This window comes from Tachyglossus aculeatus, chromosome 16, assembly GCF_015852505.1.
Source record: "Tachyglossus aculeatus isolate mTacAcu1 chromosome 16, mTacAcu1.pri, whole genome shotgun sequence".
NCBI classification, from domain to species: Eukaryota; Metazoa; Chordata; class Mammalia; order Monotremata; family Tachyglossidae; genus Tachyglossus; species Tachyglossus aculeatus.
Genome location: NC_052081.1, coordinates 50,379,469 through 50,400,264, shown reverse-complemented (window position 1 = coordinate 50,400,264; position 20,796 = coordinate 50,379,469). Strand labels below are relative to the sequence as shown.

General features: G+C 56.5%; 1 protein-coding gene across 2 annotated transcripts; it reads left to right on the top strand.

The window, feature by feature from the left end:
* Positions 1-299: 299 nt before the first annotated feature.
* On the top strand, positions 300-20,608 carry SCMH1 (Scm polycomb group protein homolog 1). 2 transcript variants are annotated; one of them, XM_038758250.1, is made up of 16 exons: positions 300-383; positions 7,800-7,885; positions 8,250-8,435; positions 9,061-9,129; positions 9,244-9,267; positions 9,426-9,496; positions 9,860-10,094; positions 10,181-10,269; positions 10,939-11,182; positions 11,455-11,663; positions 11,872-11,998; positions 12,798-12,998; positions 13,226-13,408; positions 19,228-19,383; positions 19,597-19,739; positions 20,129-20,608. In XM_038758250.1, exons 3-16 carry the CDS (start codon positions 8,423-8,425, stop codon positions 20,252-20,254), a joined length of 1,890 nt encoding a protein of 629 aa, XP_038614178.1. In that variant the 5' UTR covers positions 300-383; positions 7,800-7,885; positions 8,250-8,422; the 3' UTR covers positions 20,255-20,608. The 2 variants fall into 2 exon arrangements, with proteins under 2 accessions (XP_038614178.1, XP_038614177.1); XM_038758249.1 differs by having other exon boundaries at positions 11,413-11,663.
* The last annotated feature ends 188 nt before the right edge of the window (positions 20,609-20,796 follow it).

Genomic DNA, 20,796 nt, shown 5'->3' with positions numbered 1-20,796 from the left:
GCCCACAACGAGCTTACGATAAATACGATTGATTATTGACTGATTGATTTCTTTACACTCTACCATCCCTCCCCCTGTAATTTAATGCCTGTCCCCCCCACCCCAAGAGTGTACGCTTGTTGTGGGCAGGGAACGAGTCTGCCAACTCAGTTGCATTATCCTTTCCAAGCGCTTGGTACACAATAAATACCATTGATCGATCGAAGAGGTGTGCGACAAGGACAAAGAGGTGGGGGTAGAGGAGGAGGCCCCGCCCTCCCCGGGCGAGGCCTCGCCCCCGCTCCCTCCCCCGCAGCGCGCGTAGGGAACGGAACATGGCGGAGGGAAGACAGTGAGCAGCCCCGAGCCCCGAGCCCCGCACCCCGGCCCCGAGTCCGCCGCAGGTAAGAACCGGGCCCGGCCGCCCCCTCCGCTCCGGTCCGCGGGCCCGGGGCTGCTGCGGCCCGGACCGCTTCCATCCCCCGGACCGGGCAGCGCGGGCCGGACCGGACCGGGCCGGGCCGCGGCCTGCCTGTCCACCGCCCGTCCACCCGCCTCGGCCCGTCCTGCGGGGCCGGGGGATCGGGGACAGGCAGGAGGACTCGGGGCGTGCACGTTAGAACAGTGCTTTGCACATGGTAAGCGCTTAACAAATGCCATCGTTATTATATGTGTGCGTGTGCATGTCGGAACACGCCCGAACGAGTGTGTTTGCACATGTGTAACTTGTACTTCCCAAGCGCTTAGTACAGTGCTCTGCGTACAGTAAGCGCTCAATAAATAAATACAATTGAATGTGTGCACGCACACGGGGCCTGTCCAGAAGGAGCTGGGTCAGGCCGCGCCCGCCCCGTTCTCCCCCTCGTCCCCCTCTCCATCCCCCCCGTCTTACCTCCTTCCCTTCCCCACAGCACCTGTATATATGTTTGTACATATTTATTACTCTATTTATTTTACTTGTACATATCTATTCTATTTATTTTATTTTGTTCATGTGTTTGGTTTTGTTCTCTGTCTCCCCCTTTTAGACTGTGAGCCCGCTGTTGGGTAGGGACTGGCTCTATATGTTGCCAACTTGGACTTACCAAGCGCTTAGTCCAGTGCTCTGCACATAGTAAGCGCTCAATAAATACGACTGATTGATTGATTGGCAGGAGGGGCAGCGGGGCCTCAGACCCGCAACTCTTCCCCCGCCGCAAGCCGGGAGAGAGGCGCGCCGGGCACCCCCGCGACCCCGGCCCGGGCCGGCCCGCTCGGGGCTTGGGAGTGGGCAGAGGCCGCGGGACGTCCTGCCTAAGTGATGGAGGATCGGGCCCTGGGGGAGACGGCAGTCGTCAAGCAGGCCCCGGGGTTTCATTTCCCAATCAATTAATCAATCAATAGTATTTATTGAGCGCTTACTGTGTGCAGAGCACTGTACTAAACGCTTGGGAAGTACAAGTTGGCAACATATAGAGACAGTCCCCCCCCCAACAGAGGGCTCACAGATCCCCACGGGTGGCACAGCGCGGCCCAGCCCAGCGGAGGCAGGATGGCCCGGGGCCACGAACCCCGTGCTTGGCTCTGTCTGAGCTGGGGAAAGTAAGTGTCTGTCAGATATGAAGAGGGAGGGAGTGACTTGACATGGGCAGGGAATCAGCAGCGAGATAGACAAGATCAAGTTACTGTAAGTAGGTTGGTGTTAGAGGAGTGACGTGAGCGTGCTGGGTTCAAGTAGGAAATCAGGGAGGTAAGGTAGGAGGGGGAAAGCTGATTGAAAGCCTTAAAGCCAATAGTGAGGAGTTTGTTTTATATGGAGATGGATGGGCATCCACCAGAGGTTTTGAGGAAGGGGGAGGCAAGGACAGAAGTTTTTTTAGAAAAATGATCTGGGCAGCCAAGTGAAATATGGACTGGAATGGGGAGTAAGCACTCAAACACCATGGATTAATTGGGAGAGACAGGAGACAGGGAGGTCAGCAAAGAGGCTGATGCAGTAATCAAGGCAGAATGGGATAAGTGCTTAGCTCCACATGGTAGCTGTTGGGATGGGGAGGAATGGGTGGATTTTAGAAATGTTGGGGAAGGTTGAACTGACAGGACTTGGTGACAGATTGAATATGTGGGTTGAATGAGAGAGATGAGTTGAGGATAGTATCAAGGTTACAGCCTTATGAGACAGGAAGGGTGGTAGTGTTGTCTACAGTGATGGGAAAGACAGGATTTGGGTGGGAAGATGAGTTCTGCTTTGGGCATATTAAGTTTGAGGTATTGGCAGATCATCCAAGTGGAGATATCCTGAAGGCAGGAGGAAATACGAGACTGGGATGAAGGAGAAAGATCAGGGCTCAAGAGGTATATTTGGGAATTATCCACATAGAGATGGTAGTTGAAGTGAAGCCATGGGAGTGAATTAGTTCTCCAAGGGAGTGGGTGTAGATGGAGAATATGTGATGACCCAGCCTTGAGCCTTGAGGGACTCCCACAGATAGGGGATGGGAGGCAGAGGAGAAGTCCACGGAAGAGGCTGAGAATGAGCAGCCAGAGTGATAGGAGGAGAATCAGAGAGGACAATGTCAGTGAAGCCGGGTTGGATAATGTTTCCAGGGGAACGGAGTGGTCCACATGTCAAAGGCAGCTGAGAGGTCAAGGAGGATTAGGATGGAATAGAGGCCATTGAATCTGGCAAGAAGAAGACCATTGGTGACCTTTGAGAGGGCAGTTTTGGTGGAGTAAAGGGGGCAGAAGCCATATTGGAGGGTGTCAAGAAGAGAATTGAAGGAGAGGAAGTGGAGGCAGTAGGTGTAGACAACTCGCTAAAGGCATTTGGAGAGGAATGATTGGAAGGAGATGGGGCAATAATCCAGGCTCTGCCACCTCTGCTGTGTGACCTTGCGCAAGTCACTTAACTTCACTGTACCTCAGTTACCTCATCTGTAAAGCGGGGGACATGGACTGTGTCCAACCTGATTAGCTTGGATCTACCTGTTCAATTAGTACAGTGTCTGGTGCATAGTAAGCGTTAAACAAAAACCATTTAAAAACAAAACAACAATCGATCGCTGGGAACCATGGGGTCGGAGACGAGAGCCTGGATGGCGGGCTCCCCTTACGCCCAACCCCCTGTTCCAACCGGCCGCCCCGTGTGAATGACCTCCAGTGCTAGGGCGCAGCCCAGGCAGCTGCTTACGGGCTTCTCTGGAGAAACAATCAATCAGTCATATTAACTGAGCGCTTACTGTGTGAAGAGCACTGTACTAAGTGCTCGGGAGAGTACAGTGTAACAGTCAGTAGCCATGTTCCCTAACCACAACAAGGAGGACAGGGTACAGGGGCGCCTCCGGTTGGCCCGAGCCGGCCACCTTGGCCAAGCGCATGGCACCTGGGCCGATCCCCTCTCTCGGTCATCGGCTGCAGTTCCACACCTGCATCCCTACCCACCCCATCACCTGGCATCCTGGTTCATCCTGGTTCGGGCCAGTTTTTGGTGGTGGTAAGGCATCTCTTAAGCTCCTTGGGTGCAAAGCACTGTTCTAAGGGCTGGGAAAGAAGACATGTCTGAGAGTTAGTCATGGACCCTGGCTCCTGACCCCCACTGAGCTCCTGACCTACAAATGAAGGGCGAGAAGGGATTACAGTGCTGTGCACACAGTAAGCGTCAGTAAAGACCATTGATTGACAAAAAACAGGTACCACAGGTCCAATAAGAATTGAACTACAGAATTTTCCCACAACATCTAAGTAAGGTGATCCAAAGGAGGCAGTAGCAGTAATAACTCAGCCCCAGAGGACTTACGTACATAGCTGTAATTTTATTGATGTCTGTCTCCCCCACTCTAGACTGTGGCTTGTTGGACAGGGAATGTCACTATTTATTGTGGCACTGTACATTCCCAAGCACTTAATACAGTGCTCTGCACACAGTAAATGCTCAACAAATATGATTGCATAAATGAATGAATAACATTTATTAGACACTCACTATGTGCACAGCACTGTACCAAGAGCTGGGAAATAATACACGGGTGGGAATTAGATAGGGATGATCTGTAGAAGTGGTTCATCCTTTCAATCAGTCGTATTTATTAAGAGCTTACTGTGTGCAGAGCACTGTGGAGTAAGGAACACCAAAGGTATTAGGCTATGGGTATGCTTCTTCTGAAAGTTTAGAGCTGTGGTACAGCCTAAGGCACTGGTTGTTTTCTTACTGGACTCTTCGTTTGTGTAAAGTTTAAAAGGAATTGGGCCCTCAGGCTCCCTCAGGGAACTGTCAGGAGAGGGGAGGGGAGGGGAGGGACTGAACTCCTTGTCTTCCCTCCCAAACCCTGCCCTCTCCCTGACTTTCCCATCTCTGTTGACGGCACTACCATCCTTCCCGTCTCACAAGCCCGCAACCTTGGTGTCATCCTCGACTCCGCTCTCTCATTCACCCCTCACATCCAAGCCGTCACCAAAACCTGCCGGTTTCAGCTCTGCAACATTGCCAAGATCCGCCCTTTCCTCTCCATCCATACCGCTACCCTGCTTATTCAAGCTCTCATCCTATCCCGTCTGGACTACTGCATCAGCCTTCTCTCTGATCTCCCATCCTCGTGTCTCTCCCCACTTCAATCCATACTTCATGCTACTGCCCGGATTATCTTTGTCCAGAAACGCTCTGGGCATATTACTCCCCTCCTCAAAAATCTCCAGTGGCTACCAATCAATCTGCGCATCAGGCAGAAACTCCTCACCCTGGGCTTCAAGGCTGTCCATCACCTCGCCCCCTCCTACCTCACCTCCCTTCTCTCCTTCTACAGCCCACCCCGCACCCTCCGCTCCTCTGCTGCTAATCTCCTCACCGTACCTCGTTCTCGCCTGTCCCGCCATCGACCCCCGGCCCACGTCATCCCCCGGGCCTGGAATGCCCTTCTTCTGCCCATCCGCCAAGCTAGCTCTCTTCCTCCCTTCAAGGCCCTACTGAGAGCTCACCTCCTCCAGGAGGCCTTCCCAGACTGAGCCCCTTCCTTCCTCTCCCCCTCGTCCCCCTCTCATCATTAATCATATTTATTGAGCGCTTACTATGTGCAGAGCACTGTACTAAGCGCTTGGGAAGTACAAATTGGCAACATATAGAGATAGTCCCTACCCAACAGTGGGCTCACAGTCTAAAAGGGGGAGACAGAGAACAAAACCAAACATCCTAACAAAATAAAATAAATAGAATAGATATGTACAAGTAAAATAAATAGAGTAATAAATATGTACAAACATATATACATATATACAGGTGCTGTGGGGAAGGGAAGGAGGTAAGATTGGGGGGGATGGAGAGGGGATGGAGCAGGGGCAGAGATGTAGATCTCTCCATCCCCCCATCTTACCTCCTTCCCTTCCCCACAGCACCTGTATATATGTATATATGCTTGTACATATTTATTACTCTATTTATTTATTTTACTTGTACATATCTATTCTATTTATTTTATTTTGTTAGTATGTTTGGTTTTGTCTCCCCCTTTTAGACTGTGAGCCCACTGTTGGGTAGGGACTGTCTCTATATGTTGCCAATTTGTACTTCCCAAGCGCTTAGTACAGTGCTCTGCACACAGTAAGCGCTCAATAAATACGATTGATGATGATGACTACCCCAGCTCAATTCGGAGGCTCTGAAACTTCACCAACACCTTGCAGAAACAAAACTCCCTCCAGGCCAGGGGTGGCAGGGCACTTGCCCCCCTAGCCTGAGGCTTTGTTAAATACCTGTTCTCCCTCCCTCTTAGACTGTGAGCCCCATGTGGGATTAGGACTGTGTCTGATCAGATTAACGTGAATCTACCTCAGTGCTTAGAACAGTGCTGAACATACAATAAGCACTTAACAAAATACAATAATCATCATCATCCTCATCCTCCTCTCCCCAGCACTTGGCACATAGTAAGCCCTTAACAAATACCGTTATTATCGTTATAACAATTCTTATTGCTGCTTCTCGGGAGGGGGCGGTCACAAGGAGGATGCTTGGAGACACAGGTCTCTGTTTGGTGGTGGGGAAAGCTTTTTTATTAGCTTGACATGCAGCCAATTCAGGCTTTTTTTCATGGTTTTTGTTAAGTGTTTACTATGTGCCAAGCACTGTGCTAAGTGCAGGGGTTGATGCAAGCTAGTCAGGTTGGACAACATCCATGTCCCACATGGGGCTCACAGTTTTAAGTCACGTTTTTACAGATGAGGTAAGTGAGGCACAGAGAAATTTAAGTGACTTGTGCCAGGACTCACAGCTTTTGCAACTCTAAACTGATTTTCCTTTTCCTCTCCTCCAGCTTTCTCTTTTCTCATGCTGTCCTACTGTCTCTTATTTGATCTTATTTGAGAATTGCCATTTCCCAGCACCAGGCCTGTCCCTGTTGGCTCCCACTCCAGCTGGCAGGAAGGGGTCCAGCAGTCGGCTGGGCCAGGACACAGGGGTTGGGCGGGGATAGGAATGGGACTGGGCAGGGGGGACAGGGCTGAGCAGTTGTTCCTTGTTCCGCCCTGCCTGGGCAGGCCCTTTTCTCGCCAGAATGGGAGTAAGGGCCTCTCCGGGTCCTAGCGCCCTCCCCCACCAGAAAGGGAGAAAGAGGCCTCCCCAGGTCCCGTCCCTGGAACCCGCAACCTCCAGAACCAGCAGCCCCAAGGAACTGGTGCGGAAACAGTCCTTGGCTCTGAGGAAGGCCCACTTTGCCCCTCTCCAGATCCGGCCCTGTTACCCAGACTCTCCCACCCCACACCTACCTCCATCTAGCTCTCACCCTGTCTGGCCAGCCCACCCTCCAGCTCCTTTCCCTTTCCCCCTCCATTCCTTCCCCATAACACCTTGTTTCCTCTCCTCAACTCCTTCCCTCCCTCTCCCTACCCGTCTGCCTCCTTCTAGCTCCCTCTTTCCCTGCCTCCGTCTCCCTGTCTCCGAGTTTTCTTGAGACTGACCTGCCAGCTGCTGCTTCCAAGATGGGGAAGGTGGGTGGAGGAGGCTTTCAGAGTGTTCCCAGGCAGACCGTTTCCGGGTTGGCATTGTCCACCAGGGTTTCCAGTCGGTTCTCCGGTCCGGCGCTCCCTGAACCGGCAGGTGCGCTTCCTCTGCTGTCCCGGCTCCTGGGCCTCCATCTCAATCAGTGCCAGGCAGGGGGTAGAGTGGGAGGATTGGACTTGAGCCTTGCAGCCTCCTCGCTGTGGGTGTGGCCACTCTTCTGGCCTGTCCACCCACAGTGGAAGCCCGGACCCTCCTCCCAGCTCCCATTTCTGAAGCTGCAAATTGAGGCTTTGATTTCTGACTCCTGGTGGGGGCTTTCAGAACACAGGCTTAGGAGTCAGAGGTCATGGGTTCTAATCCCGGCTCCTCCACTTGTCGGCTCTGTGATTTTAGGCAAATCACGTAACTTCCCTGTGCCTCAGTTACCTCATCTGTAAAATGGGGATTAAGACTGTGAGCCCCACGTAGGACAACCTGATTACCTTGTATCTCCCCCCCCCCCCCCCAGTGCTTAGAACAGTGCTTGACACACAGTAAGCGCTTAACAAATACCATTAGTATTATCCTGGGGTTCCCCCTCGGATCCCAAACCAGCTCTAATCTCTGGTAGGGCCAGACCCTGGGTTCTGAGAGATGGGAAGCTTCAACTCTGGCTGGCTCGTTGGCTGTGAGGGGCAGGGGAGTAGGTGGGAGTTGGCCCCAGACAGGCCAACTTTAGTGTATCGCACTCTCCCAAGCACTTAGTACAGTGCTCTGTACACAATAAATACCACTGATTGATAATTGGCTGACCTCAGCCCTGGGGGCCCAGCCCTGGGAGACCCCACACTGACCTCTTATCTCTGGATCCCAGCTCACCCTTTCGCCTGCCTTCTCCAAGGAGACGCTGCCCCTGTTCGGAGGCCGGGGCTGGCGGTAAGATGTGGACACTCCAGGAAGGTGAGTTCAGGCCTGCTGGGGCTGTGGGCGTGGCAGGGGGGCGGAGGGATGGGAGGAGGAGGAGGAGGAGGAGGGAGGAAGGAGGAGGAGGAGGGAGGGAGGAGGAGGAGGAGGGAGGGAGGAGGAGCGTCCAACAGGGGCCAGCTGGGCTGGGCTTTTTGCCGTTATGATTCTCCCTGGCTTGGTGGCCCTGGGCCACTCCGGCTGTGGCTCAAGACCGAGCCCGGCTCTGCCCCTGCCCATCGCCCCCCGGGGGGCCTTACCTGGCAGACCACGTCCTCAGTACCTGCCACGGCCCCACGGGGCAGGAGACCCGCGTGGGACGTGTCGACTCGAGCCCATCTGGTGCTCTGCCCCCTCTCAGGGCTCCCTGAGCACCGTCTGCCAGGCCGAGGCAGCAGGAGCGATTCTCTCCACCGGCCAGATGGTGGGACGGACGTCCAGGACGGCTAACTGACTGGCCGAGGCTGCCCCTTGGGAGCCGAGGTGGGGGCAGGAGCCGGAGCCCGGCCCGCGTGTGGCTCAGCACCCCAGACCATGCTGCCTGGCGGTGAGTCCTGGCCTCGCTTGTCGTGAGCTGGGGTTCGGGCCCTGGGCCGCCCTTAGCATCCAGCTGCTCCTCACTGGCTGGGCTGGGGCCAGGGTTCTCTCCGGGTCTTTGTTTGGGGTGGGGGATGGGGAGGGTGGTCTCAGAGCCAGAATTACAGTCCCTCAGACCAGACGGAGCCTGAACTCAGAGGGCCATGGCCCTGGCAGCCGGTCCAGGCCCCTGGAGGCCAGAGGCACAGAGTCACTAGCTTCCAGTCTCCTTCTCTGTGCCTCTGGGCTGCCCGCCCACCCATCCACTTGGGAGTGGCTGAGTGGGACCAGACCTCAGACCAGCCCACTGGCACGAGTCCATGCTGGCCGACCTGGGGAGCCACTGTTCAGATTGGCACGTGGGCACTCCCCCCTGCCATTTCTCCCAGGACCGCTCCCATTTCTGCTGATCTATTTCTATTAGTTTATAAATTTATATTAGTGGCTGTCTCTCCCTCTACACTGTAAGCTTGCTGTGAGCAGGGAATGGGTCTATTTATGTTACATTGTACTCTCCCACTTAGTACAGTGCTCTGCACACAGTAAGTGCTTAGTAAATACGATTGAATGAATGAATGAATCTTCTGCTCCTGCAGCACTGGACTGGAGAGATGGGAGAAAGCCCAGGTTTGGCCGCCCCGCCCAGCCCGCAGCCCCCTACCAAGGTAAGAACAACCTTCTCCCTCTCCGGCCAGAGTGGGGCAGCGGGAACCCGGCAGAGGGGCGCAGCCCCGGGGGTGTCGGGGCGCCAAGCTGAGTCGGTCGTCTCTCTCCAACAGAAGCCGCTGACCTCTACGAGCTGGGTAAGCTGCTCCCCTTGGGGAAAGGCGGGCTGGCGGGGGGCATCAGTTGGGCGGGGCGCGCAGGGCTGGTGGGGGCAGCTAATTGAGGCTGGGAATGTGGAGCTGGGGCTGCATCTCTGCGCTTCCTGTGCTGCAGAGATCCCGTCTCCTCCGCACAGGTCATTTTACTTGGGATCAATATCTCCGTGAGACCTGTGCAGTTCCCGCCCCTTCCCACTGCTTCAGGCAGGTCAGCACCCACCCGTGGAGCATGCTGGGCCTGGGGAGGAGGCAAGGGGCTGAGCCCAAGGGAGGGACAGGGAACTGGGCCCAGGGAAGGGGCTGGGGGCTGGGTCCAGGAAGGGGACAAGGGACTGGGTCCAGGAAGGGGGGCAAGGGGCTGGGTGCCAGAGGTCGTGGGTAGAGGCCAGTGTGTTGGGGGAGTGGGCAAGGCTGGTGGGCAGCCCTCCCATCCCTGTGGCCATTGACTCTGGGACACAGGTTCCCAGGTTAATGACCTCTGTCCATCTCCCCAGTCCCACTTGGGCTACGGGCACTTTGCCCACCGATACCCAGCTCCATCCCTCCTCCTCCCCATCCCTATCTCCTCCAGGCCTTCGCGCCCCCCAGCAACGAGTTCCAGATCAGCATGAAGCTAGAGGCCCAGGACCCTCGCAATACCACATCCACCTGCATTGCCTCTGTGGTGGGGCTGACGGGTGCCCGCCTGCGCTTGCGCCTGGATGGCAGTGACAACAAGAATGACTTCTGGCGGCTGGTGGACTCAGCCGAGATCCAGCCCATCGGCAACTGCGAGAAGAACGGGGGCATGCTGCAGCCCCCACTGGGTATGCCCCATCCTTTCACCCCCCCCCACCCCCCAACCGTCCCCATCCCCATCCCCGCCCTTACCGGTCTGTGTCCTGGACCACAGGGTTTCGGCTCAATGCCTCCTCCTGGCCCATGTTCCTGCTGAAGACGCTGAACGGAGCGGAGGTGGCGCCAGTCCGGATCTTCCACAAGGTGCGCCCTGAGGAAGGGTGGGATGGGGTGGGGCTCCTGCCGACTGTGTGGCCACGTTGGGCCTCTGTCGCCCCTCTGGGAGCTTGAAGGAGCAGCCTGGCCTCCCAGGAGAGTGGGGAGGGCAGGAGGGCAGTGGGGAGGAAAGGTGCCACCAGACTGACATACTCCAAGTAAATTCCAAATCCCAAAAGGCGAGAGGCCAATGGGCTCTCTGGGGCTGCCAACCTCTGTGCTTCACCCGAGAGCAATCAGTCGATCAGTCAATCAGTGGTATTTATTGAGCGCTGCTATGTGCAGAGCACTATTCCAAGAGCTTGGGAGAATACAATCCAACAGAGTTAGGTCGCCTGTTCCCATCTGGGATCCGGCGTCTGGATGGCGAGGCTCTGTGGGGGAGGCCTGGCCTAGGGGGCCCAGAACAACCAAGGGGCAAGAACGGGCCAAGCTGGGCTGGGTAATGGGGGCGGGGAGTCAAGGGTGACGAGGGGAGCCAGGGGTGTGAGTTGGTCCGTCCCCAATCACGAGAGCGGGAGTCCAGGAGGGCCACCAGCACCCAGTTCCGTCCGACGGCCCTTCGGAGGCCAAGCGGCTGGAGGCCGAGCCAGAGGCGGCGACCGTCCCAAGGCAGCCCCAGCCCCCAGCTTTGTCACCCTCCGATCCCACCCCCAGGAGCCCCCTTCGCCGTCCCACAACTTCTTCAGGACAGGGATGAAACTGGAGGCCGTGGACAGGAAGAACCCGCATTTCATCTGCCCGGCAACCATCGGCGAGGTGCGAGGGGCCGAGGTGCTTGTGACGTTTGACGGCTGGCGCGGTGCCTTTGATTACTGGTGCCGCTACGACTCTCGGGACATCTTCCCCGTCGGCTGGTGCTCGCTGACTGGAGACAACCTGCAGCCCCCTGGCAGCAAAGGTGAGACCCTGGTCCGGAGGCAAGCCGAGGGAGCCGCCGAGCCTGGCACCGAACTGAGGGAGGAGCTGGGCTCACTCGCCGGCCAGGAGCAGGACCCATCTGCCCGTCGGTCGGTCTGGGGCCCGTCCATCACTCCCCCACTTATGGCTCAGGTCTGCCAAGGGTGGGAAGGGGTCCCCACTGGCCGGGGAGAGGTGGGGTGGGTCCTGACGCAGAGCATCTCTCCGCAGTCGTGATTCCCAAGACCCCCGTTCTCGCCGCACGGGATGCAGGTGCCCAGGAGCCCAGCCTCCATGGTGGTGCCAAGCCGGGCCCAGGGCCGCAGGGCGCGCTGCAAGCAGGGTCCCGGGGGCGCAGGTCGGGGAGGAGGCGTGGCCGACGCACGCCCAAGACCCTGATCCACCCCCCCGCCCCTGCCCCTGCCCAGCCTGTGGAGCCACTGAAATTCGCCAGGAAGCGGGGCCCCAAGCCAGGCAGTAGGGTAGGCAAGGCCAGGGCAGGGGTGGGGGTGGGGGAAGAGACTGGAGGAGGAGTGGGGGGTGGGCCAGGGAGGGAAGCAGAGTATGGGGTGAAGGGAGCGGAGTTGTGGGGAAGAGTGGAGAAAGGAAGCCGCCCCCCCCCCCCCCCCCCCCCCACTTCCCCCTGAACCCACCCGTAGCAGTGAACTCTTCCCTTCCTGGACTGGACAGCGGAAACCCCGGCCCATGCTGGACCCGGTGCCCACGTCCCCGCCCACCAGCACACCAGAGCCGGACACCAGCACCGTGCCCCAGGCCGGCGCCACCATCCCCAGCTCTGCCTTGCAGGCCCCCACAGGTCCGCAGCTTGGGGGGCCCCTGGGGAGGGGCCTTAAGGGAGGGGCCTCAGGGCAGGCTGAGCCTGGTGCAAGGAGGCGGGGGAGCTCAGGACCCTCTGCCCGAGGAGCAAGAGGATTGTCCACGGCAAGTCCCCAACCCACAGGGGCCGGAGTCAACTACGTTAGGCTCTTGGGGTCTTATGGGAAGGGAAGCAGCATGGCCCAGTGGAAAGAGCACAGGTCTGGGACACAGAACCTGGGTTCAAAGCCCGGCTCTCACTTGCCTGTTTTGTGACCTTGGGCAAGTCACTTAACTTTTCTGTGGCTCAGTTTCCTCAATTGTAAAAGGGGAATTCAATATCTGTTCTCCCTCCTACTCAGACTGTGAGCTCCATTTGGAACAAGGGACTGTGTCCAACTTAATTGATTTGTATCTATCCCAAGTGCTTATAATAGTGCTTTACACATAGTAAGCACTTAACAGATACTGTTAAAAGGTGGGGATGTTTCAGGCCCTGGGGAGCAATCTGCTCTAAATGTGGCCTAGGCTCCCACAGCTGGCCTGAGCCTGAGACCCCCTCTCTCGGGGGATTGCTGCCCGAGGGCCCAGGGTGGCTGTGGTGAATTCCCAGAGCCAAAGGGTGTGGTGCCTACAGGCAGCAAGCTTGGCCAGCGAGGGCAGACTTCCTCAGTGCCCATGCAACTCAGTGGAAGGTGGAGGGGAAGGTGGGCACGTGAGCAGAGTTTTCCTGACCCTGAACTGGCTCACAAGTTCCCATTCTGAGGCCTGTCCCCCAAGCCTCATGTTTGTCCCCACAGTCTGTATTTACCTGAACAAGAGCAGCAGCCCCGGCCCCCACCTGGACCGAAGGAAAGTCCAGCAGTTGCCCGACCACTTTGGGCCAGCCCGAGCTTCAGTGGTGCTGCAGCAGGCAGTGCAGGCCTGTGTCGACTGTGCCCATCACCAGAAAACCGTCTTCAGCTTCCTCAAGCAAGGCCACGGTGGAGAGGTCATCTCAGGTCAGCCCAGCCAGCCCCACCTACTTCCCTGCCCCTCGCCCAGTTTCTCTGCCATCTTTCCCTGCTCCCTTTCGAGTTTCTCTGCCATCTTTCCTCACCTGTGCCCAGCGCACCCCTGGAGCAGTGCCACTCCCGCTCCCTGGCCTGCTGTCTGTCCCGGAGAGCCAGGGGTGGGAGCAGCCAGGGGCGGGCAGATGGCGACGGGCGCTGGCTGTCCTCCTCCCCAGCCGTGTTTGAGCGGGCCCGACACACCGTGACCCTGCCGGCAGCCAGCAGCGTCACCTACGTCCTGCGCTTCCTGGAGAAGCTGTGCCGCAGCCTCCGCTCTGGAAACCTCTTTGGCCACCAGCCCTTCAGCCGCGGCCCCCCTCCCCGGCCCCCCGAATACGGCCCCGACAGGTACCTACCAGGTAGGAGCTGGGGAGGGGCATGGCCATTGAGGAGGGGAGGGGAGGGGAGGAGTTGGATGGGACTGGGGCAGAGGGTCAAGCTCCTTTTGGTTTCCAGGGAAACTGCCCTGCCTCAGCCCCTCTCCGCCCCTTCCCCAGGGCCCAGGGCTCCGGGCAGGGCCGGCCGCTGGGCTGCCGGCCGGGGTGGGGGGAGCCGGGTGGTCAGAGCAGGCAGGGAACGTGCTCAAGCCCCAGATCCTGTTTTGATGCCCATGAGGGAGCTCAAAGAGCTAACATTACCAGGGAGGGACTGAGGGAGGTGGCCATGGGGAGGAGGCCACTGCCACCCTGTCCCTCCTGGGGCCATCCACAGTTACCCACTTGCACTCCATGCCCCGGCCCCTCTCCCCCGTGACCATTACCTCCAGCCCCCTCCCTCCCCCCGCAAGGGAAGAAATGGAGATGTGAAAGATGTCTCCCGCCCATCTGTGCCACAGTGGCCATCTTGAGAAGGTCGACTCTAGGTGCCACATCCCAAGTGGTGGCCGTCTTGGAAGGGTCAGTAGGTGAGCCGCAAGACAGTGCCTCACCTCGATTACCATCTGAAGCTGGGCCTGACTGGGAACCCCCAGGATTGCAGAAATTGTCCCACCCTCCCATTGGATCATTTGGCACAGTTTCTCCGACATGCCCACAACTGCCCTGTCTTTCAAGTCAGGGTCTGGGTGTTGGGGGGGAGGGTCATTTCATAGTATAGGCACTTGGGAGAGTGCCATAGAATTCCGAGATGATCCCTGCTCTCAAGAAGCTTGCCGTCTACTGGGGGGAGACCAACACGCAAATAAACTATAGAAAGGAGGGAAGGACAAGGGGATAGGTCTATGAGTTAGGGTTGAAAAAGTAACATTCATTCATTCATTCAATCGTATACATTGAGTGCTTACTGTGTGCAGAGCACTGTACTAAGTGCTTGGGAAGTACAAGTCGGCAGCATATAGAGACAGTCCCTACCCAGCAACGGGCTCACAGTCTAGAAGGGGGAGACAAGCAACAAAACATGTGGACAGGTGTCAAGTCATCAGAACAAATAGAAATAAAGCTTGATGCACATCATTAAAATAAACAGAATAGTAAATATGTAGAAGTAAAATAGAGTAATAAATCTGTACAAACATATATACAGGTGCTGTGGGGAGGGGAAGGAAGTAGGGCATGGGAGATGGGGAGGAGGAGAGGAAAAAGGGGGCTCAGTCTGGGTAGGCCTCTTGGAGGAGGTGAGCTCTCAGTAGGGCTTTGAAGGGAGGAAGAGAGCTACCTTGGCGGATGTGTGGAGGGAGGGCATTCCAGGCCAGGGGGAGGATGTGGGCTGGGGGTCGACGGCGGGACAGGAGAGAACGAGGTAACAGGAGGTTAGTGGCAGAGGAGCGGAGGGTGCGGGCTGGGCTGTAGAGAGACGGGAGGTGAGGTAGGAGGGGGCGAGGTGATGGAGAGCCTTGAAGCCGAGAATGAGGAGTTTTTGCTTGATGGGTAGGTTGACTGGCAGCCACTGGAGATTTTTGAGGAGTAGAATAACATTCCCAGAGCGTTTGTGCACAAAGATGAACCGGGCAGCAGTGTGAAGTACAGACTGAAGTGGGGAGAGACAGGAGGATGGGAGATCAGAGAGGAGGCTGATGCAGTAATCCAGTCGGGATAGGTTGAGAGATTGAACCAGCAAGGTAGCGGTTTGGATGGAGAGGAAAGGGCGGATCTTGGCGATGTTATGGAGATGAGACCGGCAGGTTTTGGTGATGGATTGGTTGTGTGGGATGAACGACAGAGCGGAGTCGAGGATGACACCAAGGTTGCAGGCTTGTGAGATGGGAAGGACAGTAGTGCCATCTACGGTGACGGGAAAGTCAGGGAGAGGGCAGGTTTTGGGAGGGAAGATAAGGAGTTCAGTCTTGGACATATTGAGTTTTAGATGGTGGGCAGACACCCAGATGGAGATGTCCTGAAGGCAGGAGGAGACACGAGTCTGAAGGGAGGGAGAGAGAGCAGGGGCAGAGACGTAGATTTGGGTGTCATCAGCGTTGAGATGATAGTTGAAGCTGTAACATATGCAAGGCACTCAACACGGAGGTTCCAAAGTGCTTGAACGGCACAGTGTTGGGATGAAGTGGCAGCTTAGCAGGGATAGAAACTGGGGAAATTAGAAATTAATCAGAGGAGATAGCATTTCAGAAGGATTTTGAATATGAGATGAGCAGTGGTCTGGATGTGAAGGGGGAGGGAAGGAACAAGAAGTTGTCAGGGGGGAGATGAGAGTGAGGCCCAGTGAAGAGGTGGGCTCGAAAGTAGAATGCCGTAGTGGGTAGAGCACGGGCTTGGTAGTCAGGAGGACCTGGGTTCAGATCCTGACTCCATCACGTGTCTGCTATGTGGTCTTGGGCAAGTAATTTTACTTCTCTGTGCCTCAGTTCCCTCACCTGTAAAATGGGGATTAAGACTGTGAGCACCATGCGGGACAGGGACTGTATCCAACCCAATTACTTGGTGTCACCAACCCTTTAGTATAGTGCCTGGCACATAGTAAGTTCTTAACAAATAGCACAGTTACAGAATTATTATTATTATTATAAGTAATGAAGAATATGAGCTGGAGTGAAGGGGAAGAAGAGAGTGGATAAGTTGAACACAGAAAGCTAATTGTCTCCTGCTTGATGTGGACAGAAGTGGGCAAGCATGGGAGGCTTAAAGCGGGGGAGATGGGCAAAAACAATGATTCTGAAAAATGATTTGAGCAGCAGTGAGGTGTGATTGGAAAGAGGAGAAGCTAGAGCCAAGGGTAAACTGAGCTGGGCCTGGACCAACGTTGTAGCTGTTGGAATGAAGGGGTTGGCAGAGGGGGAGGGGTGTGTTATAGCAGAAGAATCGGCAGAGGGTTGGGGAGGAAGGGGGTTGCGGGGTTGAGAGATGGAAAGGATGGTGGGAATGTCAACTGTTGGCCAAGTTAGGTGGAGGAGAGGATTTGGGGAAGGAAGTCTTTTCACATCCTGAGCTTGAGGTCCTGTGGGAAATGCATATAGTGGATGTAGTAGGTGTGTTTATTGAAAACCCACTCTGAAGCGGGGTGCTTAACTGAGTGCTTGGGAAGTGCAGAAGATTCATTCATTCAGTCATATTTATTGAGTGCTTACTGTGTGCAGAGCACTGTACTAAGCACTTGGGAAGTAGAAGCAACATATAGAGACGGTCACTACCCAGCAACGGGCTCACATTCTAGAAGAGGGAGACAGACAGCAACACAGCACATGTAGACAAGTGTCAAAATCGTCTGAGCAAATAGAATTAAATGATGTGTCCAACCTGATGAGCCTGTATCTACCCCAGTACTTAGTACGGTACCCGGCACTTAGAACAGTACCCAGCGCTTAGAACAGTGCTTTGCACATAGTAAGCGCTTAATAAATGCTATTATTGTTATTATTATTATAGTAAGTGCTTAACAAAAACCATTTTAAAAAAAAGGAATAAGGGTTGGGGTGGATGGGGTCCAGAAAGGACACCCTGGGTGAAAGTAAACTTCCTCATGATCTAAATGCTTAGCAGACTGTGCTTCTAGACTGTGAGCCCACTGTTGGGTAGGGACTGTCTGTATATGTTGCCAGCTTGTACTTCCCAAGCGCTTAGTACAGTGCTGTGCACACAGTAAGCGCTCAATAAATACAATTGATTGATTAGCAGTTTGACCTGAAAATCAAAGGGGCAAGGACTGCCCCTGGGCACTTCCTTGAAGCAATCCTGGAGAAGTGCCAAAAATTGTGCCCTGCCCTCACTCGCCTTTGCGGCTGAGCCTCCACGGTCCCCAGCCCAGCAAAGTGTGGCACATTGCCTACCCACAGGGGTCACACTTTAAAGGGGGAAGGAAAGAATAAATATATTTACAACTAAAGTGAAGAGAAGCAGCGTGGCTCAGTGGAAAGAACACGGGCTTGGGAGTCAGGGGTCATGGGTTCTAATGCCAGCTCTGCCACTTGTCAGCTGTGACCTTGGGCAAGTCACTTTACTTCTCTGGGCTGCAGTTACCTCGTCTGTCAAAGGGGATTAAAACTGTGAGCCCCTCGTGGGACAACCTGATCAACTTGTATCCTCCCCAGCGCTTAGAACAGTGCTTTGCATATAGTAAGCACTTAATAAATGCCATTATCATCATCATGGGGATTAAGACTATGAGCCCCACATGGGACACAAGGCCCCAGTGCTTAGAACAGTGCTTCACACATAGCGCTTAGCAAATGCCATCGTCATCATTAAAGTGGTCAAAATGAGGAGCTGGATATACAAATATATTGATAAGTACCAAGATAGGCGTAAATAAATTCATAAGAGCTAGAGTTGACTGAAAGATTGCTGGGAATTTAATCAGGGAAGGTTGACGGGAGGAAATGGGATTTCATGAGGCCAGAGACTGGGGAGCATTGTGGCCCTGTGGATCTGATGAAGGAAGGAGCTCCAGGAAACCAGGGGAACAAGCAGCGGCAGTGGGAGAGGAGGTTGGCTTGGAAAGAACAGAGACAGAGTTGGAGAGGAGCAGGTAAAGAAGGCAGATCTGTGATCAGTGGGGCCATGAAGCACCATACCCTGGAGAGAGGAGGAGGTGTGAGACTGCAGGGGAGAGAGGGCCAGGCTAGAGAGGGAGATTTGGGGTCATCTGCATAGAAACTGAGAACAGATGGGCTCCCCAAGAGGGATTGAGATAAAGTAGAGTTTGCTAGATTTGGCCAGAAGGAGGCCCTCATTGACCTCGGGCAGAGAGTATCCCTAGAGGGGAAGGGTGGAAAGTGGCTGTTTGGAGAGGCTTGGCCTCCGACAGTTCTCGTTCTTTTCCTGGAGATTGTAGCATTTCTTCCTCCTCCACTATGCTCCCATCACACCATCCAAAGCCAAACCTTTCAACCCACTGGATGCAGACTCTTGAGATGGTCAGTCTCAGAGTAGGCAGGAGACACATCATCTTCCAAGGAACGAGGATTTGCGTTCCTTCCTTAGGTCACAGGGAGAAATGTGGCTTGCCAGCCTGGGTCTTTACCCAACCTAAGGTGGAGCAAGGGACTGAGGAGCCGGCAGATCGAGGTGCCTGGTCGGCGCAGCTCAGAGAAGCAGCAGCAGAAGAGGGCATCCAGGGCTCTCCCACCTGACCTGCCAACCTGACCAATCCAATCCTGGCCATGTCACTGGAGGGCTTCAAGAGGGAGGGGGCTGGCCAGCTGCCCATTGTTCACCAAGGATGACCCTCAGGACATGGGCTCATATTGCTACAGGAGAGGCTGAACCAAGGAAGGACTCTGACAGCAGACTGGAGGGTGGAGCCTTCCCTGCCCCCCCCCCCCATACCGGTGGACATCTGCTCCCTCCCCTAAGTCTGAGGAGAAGCCCGAGGGCAGATGGAGGGGAGTACCCTAGGCTCTGCTGCCAGTCATCATACAGCAAGTCACTGTCTCCCCATAGCACTTCCACGCAACTTCCCTGATATACAGGTGGGGACCCTGAGGCCTATAGGTCCCCCAGGAGCCCAAGAGCAGAGGCAGGACCAGAGCCTGAGTTCCCCCTCCTGCACTCCTTCCTCAAGCTGGAGGGGATACCGTGCTGACTGTCCGGGGGCAGGGAGAGGACCTGTAGATGGAGACTGTGCAATAGGGTGACTGGCTTTGGGACATGAAGCTGGAGACTGGGCAGCCGGTAGAGGAGGAGAGGGTGGTGGGGTCTCACGGGACAACGGCCCTCCGCCCTCTCCCCTCCCCGGGGACTTGATATTCTGTGTCAACCTCCAGGGTCCCCCTGGCCTTGCTGCCTTTCAGGTGAGTCCTGCGTCCTGGAGCCCATGGATGGGGCCCTGGACGCCGTCCATGCCTCCAGCCCCGGCCGGCACTCCCGGACCTTCCGAACACCGGGGCACCGACCTTCGCATCCGCCGTCCAGCCTCTCTCACGGCCTGCGCCGGCCCTGCCCCGGTGGTGAGAGCCCAGCTCGCTCGGCCCCCATCCTCCCTGCCCACTGATTGGTCCCTGACCCAAGGCGAGGGGTCGGTCACCCTCTTCCGCCCAGGGGGTCGTCCCCTCTGCCTGAGTCAACGGGAGGGGAGGCAGTTGTGTCCCGCCAACCTGAAATCTAGGTGGGTTCCCAGAGCAAGGGTCAGCCCAACCCGCCCACCCACACACTTCCCGCAGGGCCCGACAGGTACCTGGGGTCCCGGGGTCAGCTGCGCCCGGGCAGCAGGGAGCCGTCCACCTGGACCGTCGAGGACGTGATGCAGTTCGTCCGGGAAGCAGACCCACAGCTCGGCCCCCACGCGGGCCTCTTCCGAAAACACGTAAGGAGGGGGCTAAGGGCCAACGCCGGGCGGGCGGGCGGGAGGGCGGCCTGCCCGCTCCTCCCACTTTCCCCGGCCCTCCCAGATGGCTGTTACTCCTCGGGGAAGGGGGTAGGTGGGAGGGTGGCGCGGCTTGCCGGGACTCGGACCCCCCCGGGGAGCGGTTGTGCTCGTGACCCGCAACTGCTCCTGGCAGAGCGTGGCCCCAAACCCCACCCCCGGCCGGCCCGGCCCCGGCCCCTGCCCGGGACGAGGATAGGGAGACCGACGAGGCCCGACAACTCCAGCGCCCAGTGGGGAGAGGCGGAGGGGCAGCGCCAGGAGGAAGGGGCGGAGAGTTGGCCGGTGTGGGCGGGACGGAGTGCTGACCTCCCGCCCCCCCCCCGCAGGAGATCGACGGGAAGGCTCTGCTCCTGCTGCGCAGCGACATGATGATGAAGTACATGGGCCTCAAACTGGGGCCCGCCCTCAAGCTCGGATACCACATCGACCGGCTGCGGCCCGGCAAGCCCTGAGAACCGGAGGACGGGCGCCCGGCCGGGGCAGAGCACGGACACGATCGCCCCCCGTGCGACCCCAGCCCCTCCACCGCCCACCCTTCTGTGAAGGAACCTGGAGGGGCCTGGGGCAGTGGCCTGCTTGGCCCCCGCTGCGAAACAAGCACAGCCTGGCACGAGGAAGCCGCGCTCTCTGGGCTGCCCTGCCCCTTTGCCCGAACGGGGACGGGGAGACCGCACTGCCCGGGTCTCTGGTGTGACCAGAGCGGGCAGAGAGTGGCTGCCCTGATGGGCACCGGGATTATTCATTCAGTCGTATTTATTGAGCGCTTACTGTGTGCAGAGCACTGTACTACTACTACTAATAATAACGATGGCATTTAAGCACTTACCATGTGCCAAGCACCGTTTTAAGCGCTGAGGGGGATACAAAGTAATCAGTTTGTCCCACATGGGGCTCACAGTCTTAATCCCCGTTTTACAGATGGGGGTAACTGAGGCACACAGAAGTTGTGACCCAAAGTCACACAGCTGACAAGCGGCAGAGCTGGGATTAGAAC